At 37.1% G+C, this 24,868-nt stretch overlaps 1 protein-coding gene across 1 annotated transcript; it reads right to left on the reverse strand.

Annotated features, from left to right (window-relative positions):
* Positions 1–414: 414 nt before the first annotated feature.
* Positions 415–24,722, reverse strand: LOC137744306 (wall-associated receptor kinase-like 20). Its single transcript, XM_068484147.1, has 4 exons — positions 24,443–24,722; positions 23,865–24,023; positions 7,800–8,525; positions 415–1,493 (listed from the first exon to the last, which is right to left on the reverse strand). The coding sequence occupies exons 1-4, from the start codon at positions 24,720–24,722 to the stop codon at positions 415–417; spliced, it is 2,244 nt and encodes a 747-aa protein (XP_068340248.1).
* Positions 24,723–24,868: the final 146 nt, after the last annotated feature.

Genomic DNA, 24,868 nt, shown 5'->3' on the forward strand with positions numbered 1-24,868 from the left:
GAATAATTGTTGATTGTTTTTATATTTTATTTTTAAGTTGACATATTCTATCAATTTCACATTTAGATTGTATGGACTCGTGTGCTCTTCAACTTAACATCACATTAGTAATTTTTTTTTTCTTTTTCCGATTAATCAATAATAGTTACCCATATGACATATTAAACCATAAGGGAGTGGGAACTAATTAACTCTTTCAGTTAATTTTAATTTTTGTTAGGTATTGCCTATGTTACAATTATATGCAACCGATTTTACTAATTTCGACCAAAAAGTACCAAGAAGAAAATTCTACTAAAAATCTTGGTTCTGCTATTTTAAAGTGCGTCAAGATGATTATATGTATCCAATTAAAGCTTGCTGATGACCTTAAATTTGAAAAGGAATTGCCAAACTATCTTGCCATTGAAAGTTCTAATAAGTTGCTGAATCCTCATTTGTAGCAATGCCAATGATGTACTGAATCTCATCAGCAACTTCCTTCATGGAGGGTCTGTTCTGCCTTCGCTCATCCAAGCATGCCAAGGCTAGAGATGCGAATTCCTTCATAGTCTCCAGCTCTGCGATGCCAGCCCCTTCTTTAAGCCTAGGATCTACGGCATCCATTAGCCTCTCTTCTCTTAAAGTGTTCTTGACATAAACCACCAAGTTCACATCTTCTTCTTCTCTGTTAAAATCAATAGCTTTCTTAGAAGTCAAGAGCTCCAACAGCACCACTCCATAGCTATAAACATCGCTCTTATCTGTCAGTTGAAAGTTCAGGTAGTACTCCGGGTCTAGGTATCCAAGGGACCCCTGAGCGCATGTTGTAACGTGACTTGATTCGGCCACGGCCAGTCTTGACAGTCCAAAATCAGCAACTTTAGCGTTAAGCTTTTCGTCGAGTAAAATGTTGCTTGATTTTACGTCGCGGTGGTAAATCCGTGGCGCAACTGAATCGTGGAGATAGGCAAGTCCTTCAGCTGTTTGATGAGCAATAGTAAGCCTCATACGCCAAGTGAGTGAGACCCTATTAGCAGTGTTGTAATTTCCATGGAGATGTTCGAAAAGGGTACCATTTGGAATGTACTCATAGATTAAAAGTGGCTGTTCAAGCTCAAGGCAACAGCCCATCAATCTGACTAGGCTTCTATGGCTCACTTGACATAGAATTCGAACTTCGTTGAGAATTTGATCCATGCCTTTGGTGTTCCCGGGCTTGGCTCTCTTTACTGCAGTGATAGTTCCATCATCTAGAACACCTTTGAAGACCTCACCAAAGCCACCGGCACCAAGAACTTTATCTTTGGAAAAATTGTTGGTTGCTCTCGTGATTTCTTTGCCTGTGAAGAGCTTGGCTGATTTTCCGGTATTATTGTTTGCATTTAACATGTCTTCCCGGGACTTGGTCAAGCTAAAATGTGTTGCTCTGGCAATTTTCTTTTCGCGTTGCTTGTAGACTATGAATGCAAGTGAGGCTCCAAGTAGCATTGCAACGGCAGCAATGATCAAGCCTATGAAGAAAATATAGAAAAGATCACTACCAGTTATTCAATGACAAACGGTATAAATTAATTTCTTATGGGGTTAATGCTTGCCTCCAATGAATGAAGCTAGTTTCATTCTCAGTTTGCAGGGTCTCCAATTCGGACATTTGAGGTCTACACAAAAACACAGGACTGTTAGCTTATGAGTTGCTAATGGAAGATGGCAGGTACTTATATTTATAACTAAATATCTCATTAGAACTAAAAAAACAAAGGTTCATGCCGACTTGTTAAATTACAATTTGTATGCAAATAGGAATATTGACTCGTTAAATAGTTAAATATAAGTAGTCAAGTTTTTTTCATCTGGATATTTCTTCCAACTCCATTGCTGATGATTTTACTGGGAAATTATTTTATGAGGGTTTGGTCAAGTAAATTATGAGAACAAATTCTAACAGGGCAGCTGAATTTTGTACTGGTCTCTTTTAAGTCTAAGTTGTATAACACGGTATCATAAATTATAAGGTTACAACCTCTAACTTTCTTCTGGTAGTGAAAATATAAAATTTCATAATAATTAATTTACTTAGTTATTTACACCATTTATGTTTATAGAGATTTTCAAAATGAGTTACAGAGTTTCAAAATTTTCTCGTTACACATTTGAAATTATATCAATAAATGTAATCTGTCAGTTTGCCTTCGGTTTCTGCGGTGCATAGAAGCCACAATTGCACTAATATGACCAAACTACGTGAATTGGTCCATGTAATGCAAACGTGGCACCCACTTCGACCCTAAAACCGACCTCATGATTGCTATTAGTGTATAAGCTGTGAGCTAAGTAAAGTTAAAGAAAATAAGCCTTGTTTCTAATTGTGTATTCACTTAGTCTTAGATTATGACAAGTGTAAGGCTGAGATTGTATTGTTGGTTGTGTGTATCCAACTAGGGCCATCAGTTAATGTAAAGGAGTGTGAGTGCTCTCTTTTTGACATGTACAGAAATTATTCCTCTGCAACATTTTGCAAGTGAGAACAACAAGAAAATTTTCGTTTCAGCTTCTTCCCTCTCTGTTTTCCATTTTTCTGTTCAGTTCGTTCTCTTCGGATAAAACTTATCAAATCAAGTTTCTCTAACATGGCCTCAGAGCCTAGTTTGATCATTTGAGATCTGGGTGTAATCTGTGAAGCATTCAAGCTACCTTGAGCTTGTTCCGGTTCAAGCGAAGCTATCGGAACTCCATAGATTCCGATTTCGATTTGTGTTCGTCTTGTCTAAGCTAAGAGATGGCTGGGTCTGGTAGTTCTGAGGTGAGAACTCCGATCTTCTCTGGTGAGAACTACGAGTTCTGGAAGATTAAGATGATGACGATTTTCAAATCTCAAGGGTTATGGAGATTGGTTGAAAAAGGGATTACGATCTCAGAAACAAAGAAGAAGAAGAAGGCTGAAGGAAGCTCAGAGGAAGAAGAAGACGATGAGAAAATGGTCGCAGCATATATGCAAGATGCAAAAGCTCTGGGTATTATTCAGAACGCTGTCTCAGATCAGATATTCCCTAGAATTGCCAATGCAGACTCTGCGAAGATGGCATGGGATCTGTTATATGGTGAGTACCATGGTGGTGATCAGGTAAGATCTGTGAAACTACAAAATCTGAGACGTGAATTTGAGTATGCTAGGATGCATGATGATGAAACTCTGTCTGGGTATCTTACTAGGCTAAATGAATTGATAAATCAGATGAAAACATTTGGTGAGATTCTGTCTAATGAAAGGCTTGTACAGAAAGTTCTCATTAGTCTCAGTAAACCATATGATCCCATATGTCTAGTTATTGAAAATACTAAGTGCTTAGAAACTGTAGAGCTGCAGGAGGTTGTAGCAATTTTGAAGAGTCAAGAACAACGATTTGATTTGCATAGTGTTGATGTCACTAAAAAGGCTTTTGCCTCATTCTCTGTGAGTTCAAAAGGACAAACCAGTGGAAATGCTCAATCTGGTACATTCAAATCCTATAAGCACTTGAATTCGAAGGGAAAGAAATGGGAATCTAAGCCTAAGTTTCAACAGAGGTCATTCACTAATTCTACACAGAACTCAAACTCTTCTGGGTATGTGAAGCAAGATGCAGTTAAACCACAGTGTAGAGTGTGTTCCAAATTCCATTTTGGTGAATGTAGATATAAGGGGAAACCTAAGTGTTATAATTGTGATAAATTTGGTCATTGGGCTAGAGAATGCACTGTAGGGAAGACTGTGCAAAAGGCAAACTCTGCAAATCAGGTGGAAGTGACAGGAAATTTGTTCTATGCTAATAGTGCGATCTCAGAGTCAAATGTCAATGGAAACTGGTATATTGATAGTGGTTGTAGTAACCACATGACAGGGGATGGTAATCTGCTTGTTGACATAAAAACAAATGTTGCTGGAAAAGTGCAAATGCCTACTGGTGTGTTAGTGAATGTTGCTGGAATGGGTTCATTGGAAATAGACACTAATAGAGGAAAGAAGTATATCAGGGAGGTTATGCATCTGCCAGGATTAAAGGAAAACTTACTGAGCGTTGGGCAAATGGATGAGCATGGATACTATCTCTTGTTTGGAGGAGGCTTGTGTAGTGTATTTGATGGACCTTCTCTTGATAATCTTGTGATCAAAGTTAAGAAGAAGGAAAACAGATGTTATCCCCTCTCTTTGTGGAAAAACAGTCAACTTGTTCTGAAAGCTAGCACCGATTCAAATTCTACCTGGATTTGGCACAAGAGATTAGGACATCTAAATCTCAGGAGTCTTAAACAACTCCGAGAAAATGAAATGGTACATGGTCTTCCACATCTTGAAAACATTGATGGTGTATGTGAAGGATGCCAGTTTGGGAAACAACATCGTGAGTGGTTTCCAAAAGAGAAAGCTTGGAGAGCAAGCAGTCCTCTAGAGCTTATACACACTGATTTGTGTGGTCCTATGCAAAATGAATCAATTGCTGGGAATAAGTACTTTATGCTTCTCATTGATGACTATACAAGAATGTCATGGGTTTACTTCCTAAGACAAAAATCTGAGGCTCTAACTTGTTTCAAGAAGTTTAGAGCCATGGTAGAATTACAGAGTGGTTTCAAAGTAAAGTGCCTAAGAAGTGACAGAGGAGGTGAGTTTGTATCAAATGAATTCAACCAATTCTTAGAGGCTGAAGGAATACAAAGACAACTGTCTATGGCCTATACTCCACAGCAAAATGGAGTAGTGGAGAGGAAGAATAGAACAGTTGTAGAGATGGCCAAGGCAATGCTTCATGATAAAAGCATGCCATATTTTCTGTGGGCTGAGGCAGTGCATACAGCAGTGTACATTCTAAACAGATCACCTACAAAAGCACTGGATAATCTGACACCATTTGAGGCATACAGTGGCAGAAAACCAGGAATTGGTCATCTAAAAGTATTTGGATCAATCTGCTATGTGCATATACCATCTGAAATGAGACAGAAACTAGATGCTAAGAGTGTCAAATGTGTGTTTGTTGGATATGCTACATGTGAGAAGGGATACAGAGTGTTTGATCCATGCACTAAGAAGTTAATTCTTTCAAGAGATGTAGTTTTTGATGAAACTATGACCTGGAATTGGAAGGAACATTCAGAGAACTCTGTTGCTGTGACCCACATTCAGAATTCACATGGATTGGGTGAGATTCAAGACTGTGCCTCCAGTTCCTCTACATTCTCTCATACTGAAGAACAAGAAGGCAGCATTCAAGAATCTGTTGAGATTCCTCAGTCTTATGATCATACTCCAGTGAAATGGAGAAGCATAAATGATATTATGGCACAGTGCAATTTGTGTATTGTGGAACCTGAAAAATTCGAAGAAGCTGCTCAAGATCAAGCTTGGATAAAAGCTATGGAAGAAGAACTGATCATGATTGAGAAGAATAGAACTTGGGAATTGGTGGATAGACCAAGTGATAAACATGTTATTGGGGTGAAATGGGTATTCAAAACCAAGTTGAACTTGGATGGATCAGTACAAAAGAACAAGGCACGGCTAGTTGCAAAGGGGTATGTGCAGAAACCAGGAATTGATTACAATGAGACCTTTGCTCCGGTTGCTAGACTTGATACAATCCGAACTTTGATAGCTCTTGCTGCACAGAGAAACTGGAAATTATATCAACTTGATGTTAAATCTGCATTTCTGAATGGACAACTGCAGGAAGAAGTCTATGTTGAACAACCCGAAGGATTTGTGATTAATGGCAAAGAAGATAAAGTCTACAGATTGTATAAGGCTCTGTATGGATTGAAGCAGGCACCTAGAGCCTGGTATGGAGAGATTGATAGTTATTTCACTCAGTGTGGATTCATAAAAAGCTTGAGTGAAGCAATTCTTTATACTAAGACAAGGGGAGATAAGGATATTCTAATTGTCTCTATCTATGTTGATGACATAGTATACACTGGAAATAACCAGGAGATGCTGAATGAGTTCAAAGAAGACATGAAAGATAAATATGAGATGACAGATCTCGGGGTGCTTCATCATTTCTTGGGGATGGGGGTTATACAAACAGATACTAGCATTTTTATCCATCAAAGGAAGTATGCTTCTTCCTTATTGGATAAATTTGGTCTAAAAGAGTGTAAACCTGTCTCCATACCTCTCATTACTTCTGAGAAATTAAGTAAAGATGATGGAAGTGGTGCAGCAAATGAGGAGCAGTATAGGAAGATTGTAGGAAGTCTGTTGTACCTCACTGCCACAAGGCCGGATATAATGTATGCAGCTAGTTTATTAGCTAGATATATGCATTGTCCTACCAATAAACACTATGGAACAGCTAAGAGAGTGCTCAGATATGTTAGGGGCACATTGGACTATGGTTTGAAGTATGAGAAAGGCAAGAAGGCAGTCTTAATTGGTTTTTGCGATAGTGACTGGGGAGGATCTCTTGAAGACAGCAAAAGCACCTCAGGCTATGCATTTTCTTTTGGGAGTGGAGTGTTCTCATGGGCTTCTGTGAAACAACACTGTGTTGCTCTTTCTACTGCAGAAGCCGAGTATATCAGTGCTTCTGAAGCCACAGCTCAGGCCATATGGCTCAGATTTGTTCTGGAAGATTTTGGAGAGTTACAAGTCGATGCAACTCCTCTGCAGTGTGATAACACATCTGCAATCTCAATATCCAAGAACCCTGTGTTTCACCAGAAGACAAAACACATTGACAGGAGATATCACTTCATCAAGGATGCCTTGCAGCAAGTGATAATTGACTTAGTTTACTGTCCTACCAAAGAACAAGTGGCAGACATTTTTACCAAGGCATTACCAAAGGACAGATTCAACTATCTCAGAGACAAGCTTGGAGTTGTATCAGCTCAAAGCTTAAAGGGGAGTATTAGTGTATAAGCTGTGAGCTAAGTAAAGTTAAAGAAAATAAGCCTTGTTTCTAATTGTGTATTCACTTAGTCTTAGATTATGACAAGTGTAAGGCTGAGATTGTATTGTTGGTTGTGTGTATCCAACTAGGGCCATCAGTTAATGTAAAGGAGTGTGAGTGCTCTCTTTTTGACATGTACAGAAATTATTCCTCTGCAACATTTTGCAAGTGAGAACAACAAGAAAATTTTCGTTTCAGCTTCTTCCCTCTCTGTTTTCCATTTTTCTGTTCAGTTCGTTCTCTTCGGATAAAACTTATCAAATCAAGTTTCTCTAACAATTGCCACATCTTTGAGAAAGTCAAATAGTAAAAGAAAATTAATATGATTTGATAAGATCAGTGCAATTAGAAAATATTGAAACATCAAAACTCATTTTAAAAATCACCTGAATATTATAAAATATAATTACCTTCAATAATTCCTCCTAATGTGCTTTGATCTGCATATAACATATTAATTAAACATTTTGCAGAAGAGCCAAATAGGATATGAACATAAAAGAAAAATAAAATCTACTTTGGAATGCTAAATATCTAATGATCGCAGTGCTACAGTACTTGTCTTGATTCAAATTATATAAAAGAATACAGTCAATACATTCTGTAGGCACTTTGATTAAAACCAGCGCATGTGGAGTATCCAACACATGTTAGCCAACTGTATTCCAACCTTAGTTTTCATCTAATTAATAAGTTAATTTCCTTATACCTTGTTTAATTAAACCTGAAAACGGAGTTATAAATTGACTTGACGATGATGAAGATGTCAAACATTCGTGGATGGGACGAGGTAGGTCATCGTGACTTGGGGAGAAACTTTGGATTTTCCCATGAGGGAACTAGCTAGTACTATAATTAAGGCAAAACGAAGGGAAAAGAGACACATACTTTGACATATTGCATTGATGGGGTCCCATTGAAAACCAGTCTTGCACAAGCACCTTCTTTGTCCACTCCGATCTACCAAACACTCCGAGTTAGACAAACCCCGACAATCAACTGAAACCTTGCACTCCGGCTCCCGCGGTGACTCCCACATTATCTCCACCCCAGGCTCAGGCCAACTGTTCAAAGGCCCAGAAAAAGAGTCCAAATTGACAAAACTCTCATAAGCCGAACACCTTTCCTTCATAGCCCTAATTTTGTAGGCATTGGCAGACCCACCAGTCTTGAATAAACAACAAATCCCGAAGCACCCGCAAGCGGAGGCAGCCATTGCGTTGTGCTTAATGTAGTCATGGCATAAGCTATTCGATGAGCAGTTTTTCGAGAGAGTAAGCATTTCATACGAACAGTTCATGCCTATCACTGTGTTGCTGCTGGTGATGTTGAAAGGGAGGTTGTCCTCAAGTATTAGGCCTTGGGATTTAAAGTCGGCCGACATGCACGTAACGTTGTTGGCTAACCCCGGCGGCCGGATAATTAGACGCCGGGTTAGTGGGTTGATTGATGTGATTAAATATGATGAGCTGTTGAGGGCGTCAAACCACAGTGACCCTGCATGGCATCGGACTTTGTAGTGCTGCTTTCCGCAGTCTGGTGCCGTGCTTAGCGGGTAGGGTACCGGAGTGTGGCCGCAGTCCTGGCAGCGCTTTACTGTGGCTAAGTTTCGTCCTGTACAGCATAACATTGAAACTGTGAGAATGAGAAGAGAAACTAGTCTGTTTTCCATTTGGTTTGTAGATGGAGGAAAAATGGTATATGCTTATGTGACTAGAGCGTATTAATTTGGGATTCTGAGGCTGAGCAGTCACACATTTGTTTACTTCTGTTATAAAATATAAGCTGGTATTGTACTTGCGATTGTTTCTCATAGGTAACAAAAGGGCTCCTCGGTTTATTTTGTGGTTACAATGACCTTAAAATTTTTAAGGTTTAAATAAAAGCCGTAAATGTTTACGGCGAAGATTCTTATGTTCAGAAATGAGTAGTGCGTAGAAGTTGAACTTTAACTAGGTGGTAACCTAATGCTCGTGATCAGCATGTTTTATGTCATATAGTATCATTTGGCATTAAATCAAATAAGATACACTAGGAACGTTCTCATCTTTTTCCAATCCAAATATCATTTATTCATAATTTAGAAATAAGAGTATTGCATGCTACGTTAGTTGGTAACCAAATATTGAAATAAAGTTCATGACTCTAGTATTATTGAAAATTCCAAGACTCTAAGAACACCCTTTTAATTTCTTTCTTAATACCTTCTAGGAATCACGAACTTCTTCCGCAAGTGTAGGGATAAATATTCTACCTTTAAAGTTAAAAGCACTTGAGTTATAGTGGTGACATTTTTATATTTGTTTGGAATGGATGAAGTCTTGAATTGGGAAGGGGGAAAAGGATCGAAACTATAGTTGATCTTATTCTTGATTTTTCAAAGATTTGATTACAGATTTCAATGTGAAACTTTTTTGTTTTCAATTCTATACGTATTCGTAATTAAATACATAGGATATTTTAAGAATTGGAATGACTCCATACCAATATTGGATATTTTATTTTAGTAAACACATGAAAGTGAAGAATGCCAACCTATAGAGTATAGGCAGTAACTAGTCTCAACTGCCTTAACAGATAAGGACTTATTTCGCAAGGGATGGACTACCCGTCCTCTTCCTGAGTCTGTACTAGGGCTCAACTCCAATACCTTTTGAACTTTTGGACGCCTAAATGGCTAGTTAGGGTTTTTCCTTTTAATTTGTAACCCAAGCTTTGGACATCAATTGAGAGTCTAAATCTCATATCGGGAAAATAAGGGACCTTGTAAGTGTTTATAAATAATTGAGCTACTCTCTATATTGCCAATTGGTTTTATAGTAGAACCTCAACCTCTTTGTGGTATCAGAGTAGGTTGTCTATGTATGAAGCCTAACAGTCATACGTGTTCCACGTCACATAGTTTATGTTGTCCACGTGTTTGGCTTGAAACTTAGTTATACACATGAGGGGCGTGTTGAGGGTATGAACTCCACATCGAGAAAATAATCCTTACATGTGCTTATAAGTACTATTCCTTATATTGCTAATTAGTTTTATAATTCAACCGCAACTTTTTTTTGTCAAAATGAATTGAATGTGTAGTACATGCCTCAAACTTTGAAAACGGGATAATTTGTCCCCAACTTCTAGGAATGGGATTCTTTATTATTGCCTATCAGATGGACACATACTTGGGAGGAGTTAATCTTAAACCCGTGATTACTGTCTATTAAGAATTCCTAAGCATATTTGTAGCTTGAAATTTTCAGATCCAAATCTATTCCCTTTTTTTTAGCCTCCCACCACCAATTCCTACAATTAACAATATGATTTGCATCTTCCAAAACAAATTCTCATCGGTTTGGTGCAACTTTTTTCTTTCCCCTTCCAGGGTCGATGATATTAGGAAGCAAAATGATCTATGTATATGTTACAACTCCCATGAAACGGAAGAATATATCATATATATTTTTATTATGTCAACATACAAAGACGTCGGATTAGTTTTTGATGGGTTAGCATCTTTTGCTTAATTTTCACTTTGTCGACGAGGAAATGATAACTTAATTAACTGGTAATCTCTGCAAGTATATGCGTGTTTTAGTTGAGATGTATCATTCACGTACGTTTTCATTCACATCAAGTGGCTTTCTCAACTCGAAAACAAAACCCCATTGCGTACCAAACTTGAACAACAAAATCAAGGAAGGTCCTTTCGGAATAATCTTATCCATTATTGATATAATGGGACAGAATTTGTCGTCTGCTTCACTAGAATATCATGGTGTGAGCGTATAATTGATTGGACGACCACATCAACGACAACGAGTTTATCTTTAGATCATGGTATTGTTACTACTAATACACTAAAGCTAGTAAACTAATAACATCATACAATAATATTACGGTTTTTTCGAAACCAGCAATAAATTAAGATTAGAAAGCTATAACTTTTTTTTGTCAAAGAAAGAGAAATTGAGATTAAGTGTTCGAATTTTATGAATGTCGAGTTCGATACTAATTTATTCACTCAGTCTTTAGTGTCGTTGTATAAAGAAAACATACCACAGAGACTAACCTTACCACTTAGTATTACGGTTTAGTGATATTTCTCTTTAATAGTAAGACATCCTAATTTCAAATCTCGAAAATTACGACTTTGCAACCAATTTATTCTTCTACCCATGGGCGAAGCTATTAAGGCGCAAAGAGGGCCATAAAAGGAGCACATGAGTCTGGTTTGCTGTATTGCCGCCCCCCCCCTCGTTCGATCGGAAATGAAATCTGGTTTTTTGACTTGCTATTCAGGTCTAGGAGGGGCTGATTGGAAGCTAAACGGGCGTATGTGTAGAACGCCGTTACGTCGGAATCTGAAAATGGATTTTGTTGCAGAGGCGGCGTGCGAGGTAGAAGATAATGTATTTTTTTGAACACCCCAAAATAATTAATTAATTAATTTATTTTAACCAATCTTCTGACTTTTTGTTTTTATTCATTTTTAACTTTTCTTTTTAGAACCACGTCATTTTTGTTTTTTATTTATTTATTAAGCTTGCTACCAAATTATTGTACTAATTTATTGTATAATTTTGGCTATATTTTGAGTTTTCTTTTAAAATGATTAAAATTCTTGAACACTAGATTGAAAATATTCAATGACATTTGATTTTCTTTTGATTATCATAGTTTTTTGGGTTGTGAATATCTTCTGATGTGCTTCATAGTGGATAGATAGGTTTTATACTATTGAATTTCTACTAACTGTAATGTTGTGCATCGAGATTTAGTGTTGGACAATATTAATGTTGCGCTATAAATTTTTGAACATCCTGAGCGCTTGAGCTACTCTTGCTAGATTTGATACAAACCAACCTACCTATTTTGAATGACAAGAAACTTGAAAATTTCGCCCTTCCTGACAAAAAAATTCTGGCTTCGCCTTCTACTTCTTATTGTAAATATATCATTGTTTCAAAGGGCTAACCCTAATTAATTAATTTTTTTGAAAATGAATTTCACATTGATGAGAGGAAAGGCCTTGCAAAGGCTTATAAGTAAGTTCCCCATATAGCAAATTGGTTTTACGGTGGAATCTAAACTTTCTTCATAATTTTAGAGCAGGTTGTCCTATATGTGAAGCCCAATGACCACATAGGTGATGTACCACCCGTATTCCATGTTGATAGAGTTACAGAAGATAGAGAAAGCTTGAGCAAGAAATGAAGCAAACAGAAAAGAAGAGAATTTGTAGAAAAGAATAGTGAGAGCTGAATGTATAAGATTTATATATTGATCTTTGTATTCTACAGTGCTCTATATAGAGTTCTCATTATATAGCTTTAAAGTTATATAACTGATTCTAACTAACTTTTAGAACATTCAATCCTTTCTAAAAGTTTTAACAATTTATTATGAGGTGGCGGTCAACCATAGTCAACGCATGACACACCCCGATCCAATAACCAACTAGCTAAAGAGCTATAATTCTGTGCTGGCCGACACCAAATTAAAAATGTAACCTCATCGTAGGAATGACAAAACACCATTAACTTAATGACGAAGCCATAGTAAGAAAATAATGATGTGAAAGGAGTTGAACAAAGCGTTCTTTATTAATTAAAAATCCAGATATCCTACAAAATCCTAAACAACATCCCTACTTGCGAACACAAGTCAATGGATTCTAACCCATAATTATCACATCAATCCAGAGCTTATAGTAGTACATACAATAGTTAACACAAATTAAGTGCAGTGCCATGCATAATCAACAGTACGATCATGCAGTTTATTATAACTAGATAAAATAGAAAGGAAATCACCCTACCTTGAAGGTGAATAGCCTCACTGCCATGCCTCCTTGTTCTCACTATGTCATGAGAAGTCGAAAGGCAAAGTGTAAGTGGATTGTAACATTTTTCTAGTCAAAATCATTGACTTGCGAACACAAGTCAATGGATTCTAACCCATAATTATCACATCAATCCAGAGCTTATAGTAGTACATACAATAGTTAACACAAATTAAGTGCAGTGCCATGCATAATCAACAGTACGATCATGCAGTTTATTATAACTAGATAAAATAGAAAGGAAATCACCCTACCTTGAAGGTGAATAGCCTCACTGCCATGCCTCCTTGTTCTCACTATGTCATGAGAAGTCGAAAGGCAAAGTGTAAGTGGATTGTAACATTTTTCTAGTCAAAATCATTTTGAAATATTAAACCCCCCCCCCCCCCCCCCTCCCTCCTCCTCCTCCTTCTTTAGAATACATATATAGTTGAAAACTACATAATAATATCTACTAGAATATAGTCAACGAAAACATGAATTCCAAGATAAACCAAATCATCACAATCATCAGCCAAATCCCCTCAGAGCAATCAAATCATACTTGAAAACAATAAATCATACTAGCATTTATTAGTAATATCGGTACTTATAATAATCCTACGGTTATAGATAGCTATACAAAATGTATGATGATATGTGGTGAAAATAAATCACCAGTCATAGAAGTAACTATAAGATCATTTCTAGATAAGTTTCACCAAAGCCTAATTCAAATCAATTAGGCATAAAAAATAGTCTAATCGAAAACGTTGTTTTTATAGGAATTCACTTACACGTATGCCGAGCAAAATTCCTCTTTAGGCTACTTCCCGATTCCAACTTAATCTCACTCGCACATGTGGATGTAGAACTTCTCTTCATTAAGCATTTCCTAACAATTCATAATCCCATGTCCAAAACTATTATTTAGACATTGATTTTGTGTAAACGGAGGGCTCCACATGATTCAGAATGTAAAGAAACCTCAACGGGTCTTGGGTCATGCACGCGTCATCTTGTCACGCGTCACTGTTGTGGTGTCACACCCACTAGACGCGCCGCCATCGTCGCCGGCAAATGCGCCGTCGTACTTGCCACCATGGATTGACGAGTAAGCGTCGCAGTCGCTGGAGCCACGCGTCGGTTGTTAGAAAAATCATAAGAAGTAGACAGAATATACATTTGCCGTCAGAGATTCAGTTAAGATTAATCGAATTCGTTGTTGCCACCCTTGGTTCTAACGGCGACCATCGGCAGAGATTCACTGGAAACTGCAGAACAACCCAGCAACCGGTCAGGGCTTCGAATTTGTTCGAATTACACCCATTTTCACCAAAATTCACATATAAAGGTTGAGAAGTTTACCTAGACTCTAATTTGGACGAAATGGGGTCGAATCCACCTAGGATTTGAAGGAAACTTGCCGAATTTTGGAAGTGTAAAGAACTAGTTAAAACCGATAACCGTGGATAACCGTCCGAATAGATTGGATTTGGGTATGAAAATTCAAGTATATTTTGGATATGGAGAAAAACCGTGAATACTATTCGGTTATGGTTTTGATATGATTGTAAGGTTCCAAATCCGAACAAAATTATATATAATATAATAGTATTTATATATAATTATAATATATATATATATATATATATATATATTATTCACTGAATCCATTATCTTGAGAATACAAAACTTGCACTGTATGAGTTGCATTTGTGTGCAAATTAAAAAGTTTTGATATGAATCAAAATCTATGAGAATCCAAACCAATAGTATTTATGACAGATATAAAAAATCAGCCAACATTATCAACGTTTAGTTTTAATTTTTATACTCCACAAGATCCATTCATTAAATCATGATATACATTAAATATTTAATGACAAAACTAAATTAACATGCATGAAATGAACGAATATATTTTTTGTATTGACGAAGATGGTATAACCGTTAACCGATAGGGAATCCGTTACCCGGTGGGTATGGTTAATGGATAATACCCAATGGTTAATTAGCGGTTATGAATATGGTTAATTTTCGTGGTTATGAGGATGGATATAACATTTCCGTTCCCAAACCGAGCCATTGCCATCCCTATAAAGAACACTACATGCACATGTTAGAAACCTTCAATTTCTAACCAGAATTCACGCACAAAGCTAGAAAACATTACCTTGAATTCAAAGGAATGATCCCCCGAGCTCCATCAATGGCGTTTTCGTTGGTTTTCAACGCGGAATTCGCCCGAGAATCTTGGAGCACAGAGCTCACCCACTTCCAGTCACCAAAACCCACATGCAAGGACACTCTTGTGGTCCTCAGGTCACAGAGAGTTCGAATATGGTAGTCTAGGGTTGAGTTTTGGACGGAAAATGGGAGTTGGTGAGGTTTGGTGCTCTCAGAGCTAAGAGAGAGAGGGACAGAGAGTTAGAGACAAGATAAGATTTTGTAGAAATGAGGGAAAGAGAGGGGGATTAGAGTTAAGCCTACTTAATGATTTCCCCATTTGAAATTACTGAGTGTCCTCACTTAAATTCGTAACTTAACTCTTGTAACTCTGATTTTAATTCTGATTCCGTTCACACACTCGTGAGAAAGAAAGCTAATTTAATAATATAGGAAAATTGAGAAATTGGAACTTAACTTAGAGCTCCACAATTATTCAAGACACCCAACTAGGGGTATTTTGAACCTTTAACATTGTTCAGAAATAAAATACATTATTTTAAGATACAAGTTTGTAACAACACACGTTGTCCGATATGTGTTGTCCAAAAAAAGGATAGGTTGAGAATGAATCCGATATTAATGAGAGGGGCACTTACCATATAGTAAATTTGTTTTACGTTGGAATCTCAATTTTCCACAATTTTTTCTAATTTGCCTTGTGAGAAGCTGGCAGAAATTGGGCCTTGTAGCCGAAAGCTATGGCCTACTGTTTAGCATGTGTAGGTGTGTATGAAATAGAGAGAATGAACTGCTTATAAACTTGTATATGTGAATGTATCTATAGTTTTGGTCATAAACTCAAAAGTTGTAGCTAAAAATGGATCAGGATCCTCTCCTGATCTAAGGATGAGGATTCTCATGATCAAGGAGTGTGGGCCGTTGGATAAAAATCCAACGGTAATAATTATTATAACTTTAAAGGGACCCCCCTGTTTGTAGCCATTAAATAAAAATCTAACATACAAGGATCAAGAGAGGATCCTGATCCGCTAAAAATAACCAACCAGCTCATAAGTTTATGAGAATCATCAATCGATTCTAGACGTGTAAGAAGGAAAGCTTCCTGTCTTTTGAATATGGTTGAGGGTCCTCCTTAGACCATACTTGTGCACTGCTTGATTACCTATCCTAAATCATTCTCCTTTAACTACCGATGTATTTGACTCAATTCCATGTGCAACATATTTACCAAACTTCTTCTCAAAGCCAGATCGTTTACCCCTAGGAGACGAAGACGATAACTGTGTTGGAAATTTGAGTAGAAATTTCTTTATCCCACATTGGCCATTCCCAAAAGATTTCCTCACTTTATAAGGCTTTGTCTCTTATAGAAAGGGATTGGAGTGATAGACTTTGGAGACTAAAATTGGGCTCACCCTTAGGGTTGGACTTTAAGGTGTACTAATTAATTGGTAATTAATATATAATTAATTATCAAAAGATTGGCCTTGGGGTTCGGGCTCTAAAAATTAAATTAATTAATTATTTTCGGAATTCAAATTAAGAGAAATAATGAAGGGTATGTCTTTACACAATCCCATTATGCAGAAAAAATATTACCAAGGTTTGGTCAATTTGACTGCAAACCTGTTGCAACTCCTTTTGATGATGGATGCAAGTTGGAGAAAATTAAAGGCCCTATATCTTAACTTGAATATTCTTAAGTAATTGGAAGTCTAATGTGCTTGATGAATTCAACTAGGCCTGACTTAGCTTATGCAGTAAGGAGGCTTAGTAGATATACAAGTAATCCGGCACAAGAGCATTGGGATGCTTTAGTAAGAGTGTTAAGGTATTTGAAAAATACAGTTGACTATGGATTACACTACACAAAGTATCCACCTGTTGTAGAAGGCTTCAGTGATGCCAATTGGATTTCTGACATTATAGAATCCAAGTCGACAAGTGGATATGTTTTTACCTTGGGAGGTGTAGCAATATCTTGGAAATCCTCTAAACAAAAATGTATAGCTCGTTCCACCATGGAGTACGAGTTTATAGCTTTAGATTTGGCTGGCGAAGAAGCGAAGTGGCTCAAACATTTTTTGGAGGATATTCCAGTGTGGCCAAAGCCTGTAACTGCTATATCTATACATTGTGATAGCATGGCCGCGCAATCAAGGGCCAAAAGTTATGTATACAATGGAAAGTCGCGACACATTAGGCATTGGCATAATACTCTTAAGAAGTTGCTCTCCACTGGAATAATATCCATTGATTATGTAAAGTCAAAGGAAAATATAGCCGATTCTTTGACAAAAGGCCTATCAAGAAAGCAAATATTATTTACATCATGAGAAATGGGTCTCAAGCCAATTCAATGAATCGAACTGGGCGGAAACCTAACCTAGCTGATTGGAGATCCCATGGTCTAGGTTCAATAGGCAAACTGGTTGAGTTTGATTCAAAAGTTGAACAGGCAACTTACCCATTCTTATGATAAAATGTGTGTTGTTTGTTGAAGTTTAAGGGGTTATGTTTTATACATTTAATGACATTAATATCTTGTTATCAAGAGGAATATGGCAGATTATTCCTATTTAATGTCACCTATATAGGAGTAAATGGGGCTGCATTTATGAGAATTGAAATGGCTAAATTCTCTAAAGCTCTTACGAAATTCGGGATCTGTTCAGGGCCAAAATGAACACAACTGTATAAATTGATGTGTGGCAGACATGATATGTGTGTAGCATATTGTCTCGGTTTATTAATGTGGTGAACAGTTCAAGATCTTCCACATCCACTGCGTCAAGAAGTAAACTCGATAGTTTTCACTAGGGTAAGTTCAAGTCCAAAAGAAACTTCACCCGATGCATATCATGTTTATTCTCTCTCAGTTTTAGGCAGGCAAGTCATACATTTACATTCAAATGTGGGGTATTGTTAGAAATTTTGAGTATAATTTTCTTTGTCCCACATTGACCATTCCCAAAAGGTATGCTTACTTTATAAGGCTTTGTCTTTTATAGAAAGTGATTGGAGTAATAGGCCTTAGAAACTAAAATTGGGCTCACCCTTGGGGTTGGGCTTTGGGGTGTACTAATTAATTGGTAATTAATATATAATTAATTATCAAAAGATGGGCTTGGCCCTTGGGGCTCGGGCTCTAATAATTAAATTAATTAATTTTAATTAATTTCGAATTTAATTAATTAATTATTTTTTACCAATAGACTCATCTTTTCAGATGAAGTCTGAAGTGTGAAAGAGCACAGAAAGAACACACCCATCTGAGAAGATGTCTCCCAACAAATGCATCCCTTCCTCATACCTGTTGCGAACATGTATAATCATATTATACATACATCCATCTGCATGGCATTTTGTACACAGAAAAAACAATTCTTCTTCTATAATCCAAAACATCCTTACTGAGAGAACCACATAGAAATTCGCCAGAAGTCAAGTTTTCCGATGCTAGAATTCTGACTTGATCGTTGAATCCTGGTGAAGCAAGCGTCCGTAGAACTACAAGCATTGAGTAGGGACGAAATTTCTGTTTGGACATTGCGGTACGCAAGCCTCGATCTTCAATATTTCTTTTCAATATTATTTTGTTGTTCATACTCTGTTAATTTCCTATTCGCATTTATTATTTGTTAGCTTATATAATTTTATCACAGATTGTTGACATATAGCCAACAAACTGGACGCAGAATACATCTTCGGGTTGAGCCACATATGGGCCAACACTAGGGGCATACCGTATTTTACTACTAGACTAAGATTAGGAGGAAATAATCCACATCCATACAAGCATCAAGCATCACCTGTTGAGCTAGAATTACCCCTGTTAATAAATTCGGAAGGCCACACATTACTACAATTGATTATGCTTAACAACGGGGACATTTCGACCTCCTTAAAATAGTTCCATCAGTATGCTCTTCCAATTAGTTGCTGCAAATGGTGAAGAGACACCATAGTTAAGACAAAAAGCATATGCAACAGTGATGGGAGTTGAGAGACATGATAGAGTTTGTGGTTACAAAGCAAGGGTAACACTGGATATGGTACCTTGGGTTGTACAAACTCAACTAACATCTTCATCATGTCGTCAATCACATAATGGACGAGATTATGCTCTTTTGGAATCTCAATTTTTACAACTTCAAGCAAACTATGCACAACAACATGAAAAGTCTCAGCAATATCAAAATGAAGTTCAGAATTTGAAGCAAGTTATATCTTCATTAGAGAAACATCTTCTTCCACACTCATGACATGAGTCTTCTTCACAACAACAATCTCCTTGTGAGCGTTAATCTTCTTCTTCGCAACAGTCATTCTCCCAACGCGAATCACCTTCCCAACATACTTCATCATCTCGTCAGAATATACTTTATCTGTAACGACCTATCCCCAATTATTATGGTTTTTCTAATTTTAAAGTGTGAATTCATGAAAATGCCCTTTGAGGCAAAAACATTAACTTTTGTTGACCACATTGCCATGTCATGTAAGATCCATTTCCTTGGCGTATTCTTGTAGCACTCGTCACTACAAGTGTGTTGGTGCAAGCCGAATCGAATTTGGAGCTAAAACAAAAAAATTACCTGAATCGGAATGATAAGGGCATTTTGGTAATTTTACCATTGAAGATATTTCTACATTTGGGACCTCTCCTTGGCTGACATGTGGTGAAATCTCTCCCCATTTTTGGGGTGTTTCCTTTCTTTCCTGTGACTTTTCTCTCTTTAGAATTCTCTTTTTCTTTCTCTATTTCCCTCAGCTCTCTCTCATCTCTTCTCTGCAACCCACTCCATCTCCGCAACCCACTCCATCTCCATTCTCGAGTACCATACACCTATATGAACATACAACAGCAACAACAACCTCACCACCAATGCCCTTCTTCCCTTAAGTTCCCTCAACTCTTATCTCTTATCTCTCAGCTTTTCCTCACATCCCTACTCCCTTTGTAAACCGTGCATAATGCATTGTTCCACCGAGCTTGGATACTGAGGAGGAACTCCGGCAGGATTCCTCGACTTTTTGATTAGGGTAAGCTTCAAGATACTCGAAATTCCTTCATTTTCGTCCTTGGGGTTTAATTCTAACCTAGATTATATGTGTTGGACGACGAAATTGCACAGAGATAGCAGGGAGACATTTTCCAGTTTTCGGCAAGAAACTCAGCGGCCTTCAAGATGATTTCGGGCTAACTCCGGCCATATCATGGCCTCCAATAGGTATAATTTGATTCTTTGTCTCCCGGGCTTCAATTTGATGTATTAGGCTATAATGTTTGGTTGAGATTTGAGTTTGATCGGAGCTCAAGAGTTTTCATGCCAAAATCACAGTTTTCTTCCTCGTTGGGTCCGACAACCCACGAGCTAAATCGGGTCGACCCAACCCGCCACCTAGTTTGAGCCCAACCTAGTCCAATAATTTTGGCCTAAACCCAATCCAAAACACGACCCAAACCTTTAAGGCCCAAACCATTAACCTAATAACCCAGGCCTAAAACCCTTGGCCCATTAACCCGAATCGGATCCGACCCGTTGACTTCTGTTTACCGTTGATTGGTCAACGTTGACTTCTTCGGATTTCAGCCGAGACCCTTCCTAGGCTAATTTCGACGTCCTGATTTCAAATCTGATGTCTGTTTTCCCAAATTCTAATGTTTTAATAGAGTTTTATTAAATGTCCTCTTTTTGTGCTTAGGTGCATCAGTGTGGGTGACACCATCCTCGCTAGTTCGAGCGGCTTATGGGCAATGAAATATCTGTGAGTGGACACCTTCTAAACTTACATATTTTTATAAAATATTAGCCTAGCATGCATTTCACACTTCATGATTTGAATATGTTTGATATATTGTTTTACCATATTCCTATATTTACGGTTTATGAGATAGTTATGATTTATCACACTTACGTTTTATGAAAGGTTATATGAATTATTAGATTTTCATATATGAAACTCTATGGATTATGAATATGATTTATATTATGGTTTTCGAATATGAGTTACGAATTATAGGATTTTCATATATGGAATTCTATGGATTTACAAATGTGAATTATCATGGATTTATGTGTTGAGACTTTGAGCTTTTGAGCTCCAGATTTGATATGTGATTTTTGAGGTATGTTTTTGGTGCTTATCTAGCGGGTTATCATACATCACATCCACACAAAACGAGTATGTAGACGTCTATGGCCATAGGACACAGTTGAAGAGATTTATGTTATACCCCCAACTTCACTAACATGGGGCTAATGTCGGTGTGTGATGTTATATGTATATGTTTCTTCTCCGACATAACCCGGAGTCGTACAGATTCACCTTTAGGTGATGGGCCGCCCACTTCTTCTCTGGCATAACCTAGAGTCATATAGCTTCACCTTCGGGTGATGGACCCACTGCAAATACATATATGTGTCATATTTTCTTCTCTGGCGTAACCCGGAGTCATACAACTTCACCTTCGGGTGATGGACCATGGTTTCTTCACTGGCGTAACCCAGTGTCGTACAGCTTCACCTTTGGTGATGGTTATGCCTTCGAGCCACTATAATACCCCTAGAGAGTACAATATTGATGAGATTTATGTATTTGCCTTCGGGTGATGATTGCACCGTTATTGAGCATGGTTTCACTCACACTTGTTTTATGAAAGTTATCATTGCATGCTAGAGTTTTCAGAAAACTTATTATGTAGTACTATATCTGTTTCCAAAACAGGGGGTTAGTATGTTCCTAAAATAAAATGGTTTTCCTATCATTATTATTAATATAAATTATGGTCCACTCACCTTTTTCTGTTTTGTGCCTCCTTCAGGATTTAGATTTAAGGCACATGATCCCGGCATCAAGACACTTCCACTTAGGTATCTCGAGCCTCCTATGTATAGGACCCATTCCTCAGTTCATACCTTTCTATCAGAATTCTTTCACTTTATCCTTAATTAGTTGTATGCTCTTAACACGATTCTGCATTGGTGTTTTTTTTCTAATTGCATATTTTAAGTCGCACGTATGTTTAAAATGGTTTCGTCACCCTCGGGTGTCGACCAGCACATGCCTATCCTGGTATTTGAAGATATTGAGATCAAGGCATGTCATTATCAACACTTTCCTCCGTTTCTATATCCACCATCAACACAATTTTATCGTCCCCACCAGCTATTGTTGTTCCATCTCATGCCTCACCATCCTGAAGAGTTTACTGCAATGCTTAATGACACAGACTTTTTGCAACAAGTCATGTCTCCACATGAGAGGGTTCCTACAAATCACAGTTAATGTTTTTGGTTTCGTACTATTTTGTGGTACTTGAATATGTTTTTATTAACTTGTTGGGACAAATTTGATACTTTTATATTGTATTATGTATGCTTTATTGAAACATTTGCGTTATGTATTTTGAGACAAGTTTGATACCTTTGTTTTATGTATAATATTTAATGTTAAAATTTCAATAATAATGCATTTAGCTTTAATAATATGAATTTAAATTTGGTAATTAAAATCAATTATAAATAATATTGATGTTTTATTAACTTAAATTTTATTTGGAGCGAATAAATCTACACCAAATTGTAAAAAATCAAATATAATTAAACGATATATTTAAATGTAAATAATAAAGGAGGGGCAATATTAACCGCCCCTAATTCTATAAACATCCGCACCTAATATGTTTTCCACGCTAGATTAGCTTACATGGCAGAAAATGTGTTAGGGGCGGAAAAGGTACGTTTGGTATGCAGACGGGACGGGACAGAACTGGACTGAGCGGATGTTTTGTGTTATGTTTGGTACGTGCAGAATGGAACAGGAAGGTTGTTCCGTTCTACGTTTGGTAGCGCATGGACAGAACGAAACCAAAAGATTAAAATGACTAAAATACCCATATTCCGTCTGTTGTTTGATACAATTTTATGCGTGGAACGGGACATGACTTTTTTTTTTTTTTTTTTTTTTTTGAAGTTGTTCGAATTTGAACACTATTATCTTTTTTTTTTTTTTTTTTTGGTCCAAATTTTAATAGGTATATGTTGTGTTCCACATGCAAACCCCTTTAAAATTTGTAATTTTTAATCTCCCAATTTTCTATAGCTCCATTCGAATTTTCAACACAAACTCATCAAATTTTATTATGCAAATTGCAAAACCCACACCCCAATTCAATTTTTAGTCCCTAATTTTGGTCCTTTCAATTGTAGGTTGTTGTTGTACTGGGAGTTCAGGTTCTGCAAACATTAGAATTGGCCTTGTTTCGAAGGACACCCCTCTAAATATTCTCCATTGCATTGTGTGGCAAACCACACAAGAGCACAGGAGAAATGTTCAAGACCAGGTTTCATGTTGTTCCGTAACTTTACGTTGTATTTGTTGTTTCGTGTAGTTTGGTTGGTTGTGGTTGATTGTTGGTGTTTTTAATTTCTTTGGAATGCATTTTGGGTTCAGTTGCTCAATACTCAAGTTATGACTACGCAGTACATGGACCACCAAAAGGCTTATGATATGGTGAGTATATGTCTGTATGATTTGTTGATGAAGTCAGACTTCCTCGACCTAGTGAATATTGGAAGTAATGAGATCGTTAGCATGAATGAGATGGCTGAGATGGTTTTGTTCATGGTTGCCATGCAATGTTGAAAAATATATAAGTTCAATGATCATGCATGTCGTAAACGTTTTAGGGTTTAAACATTGAGAACTTAAACAAAGAAAATGAAATATGCAGAACTTAAACATGAAATATCCAAAATCAAACATTCGTCCTGATTTAAAAAACAAATAATGTCTTGCTAAAGCAATAATGAAAACACTAGAAGTTGATAAAGTTCATCATACTAAAACCACAAATACTAAAACCCCAAATGCTCAAAGGCTCTCCATAAACATTTTAATGAAATCTGGCTTCTGTGAGTCATACAAGGTAGACGAAATACCCATCAGATCGGTATCTTTCACTAACTTCATTGAAATTCTTAGCACCTGATCGTATGGGAGACCTATAGCCTGAAGCTCAAAAGGTAATCTAGCTTTCGCTTCTCTGAAAGTAAAACTTTCACCTAATTTCTTCATTTTAGTAACAGCTTTATTCCAACCTTCATTGATAACAGATACAATATTTGCATCACCATCATTCCTACTCCTCTTCCTCTTCCTAACAGGTTGAGATGCCCTAGATGTAGCAATAGAAGGAGATAGGGTAGGTGAAGGCAGAGGCATCTCGGAAGTCTCACAATCCTCACTTTCCAACCTATATTTTCGATTGCATCTGCTGCTGATTCAACCATACTACCCGTGGCTAGGTCTCACCCAAACACCGTACATAGTTATGGATACAACGAGAATGGCTTATTTGGTTTGCAAGATGCATTGGGATGTTTCTACAATAAGAACCCAAAGAAATCGAGGTTAAGCCTTTCAAAGCAACTAATTGATAAAGAATAAGAAACAAAATTTACCTTCACTCACTCCTATAGTATTTCGTCATTATCCATAACAACACATTTTTTCTCACCATCCCAACCAAATCCAGATGTATTCATCATGTCATATGCAGATGAATACTTTTCTTTTAGACGCTTCAATTTGTTTTGTATGTGCTTCAGCTCTATATTAATGCTAGGAATCTGTTCCCTCATCTTGGAGGCAACCATTACAAAAGTACTAGCCTTAAAATTGCCAATCTCACACCTAACACCATCAGCAACCATATCCTCAAGGATGGTAAGTACTACATCCTCCCCATGATTAATCCAATTACGTAAGGTGGCCATATAATCTATCAAAGAAGCCATATATTACATAAGTAACACAAATAAACATATTCGAGAACTCCCAATTACATAAGTAACACAAATAAACATATCAAAGAAGCCATAACATCAAGATAACTCCCAATTACCACATTACAATAACAAACATCTCAATAATCTTTATGTTA

Source organism: Pyrus communis, chromosome 9, assembly GCF_963583255.1.
Source record: "Pyrus communis chromosome 9, drPyrComm1.1, whole genome shotgun sequence".
NCBI classification, from domain to species: domain Eukaryota; kingdom Viridiplantae; phylum Streptophyta; class Magnoliopsida; order Rosales; family Rosaceae; genus Pyrus; species Pyrus communis.

Excerpts from the sequence above, each read along its gene's own strand:
- LOC137744306 (XM_068484147.1), bottom strand. The coding sequence starts at position 24,722 with ATGGCTTCTTTGATAGATTATATGGCCACCTTACGTAATTGGATTAAT. Across the intron at positions 8,526-23,864 it reads GAAAGATACCGATCTGATGG|GACGAAACTTAGCCACAGTA; the intron begins GTATTTCGTCTA and ends TATGCTGTACAG. Across the intron at positions 1,494-7,799 it reads CATCAATGCAATATGTCAAA|GCTTGATCATTGCTGCCGTT; the intron begins GTATGTGTCTCT and ends TTTTCTTCATAG.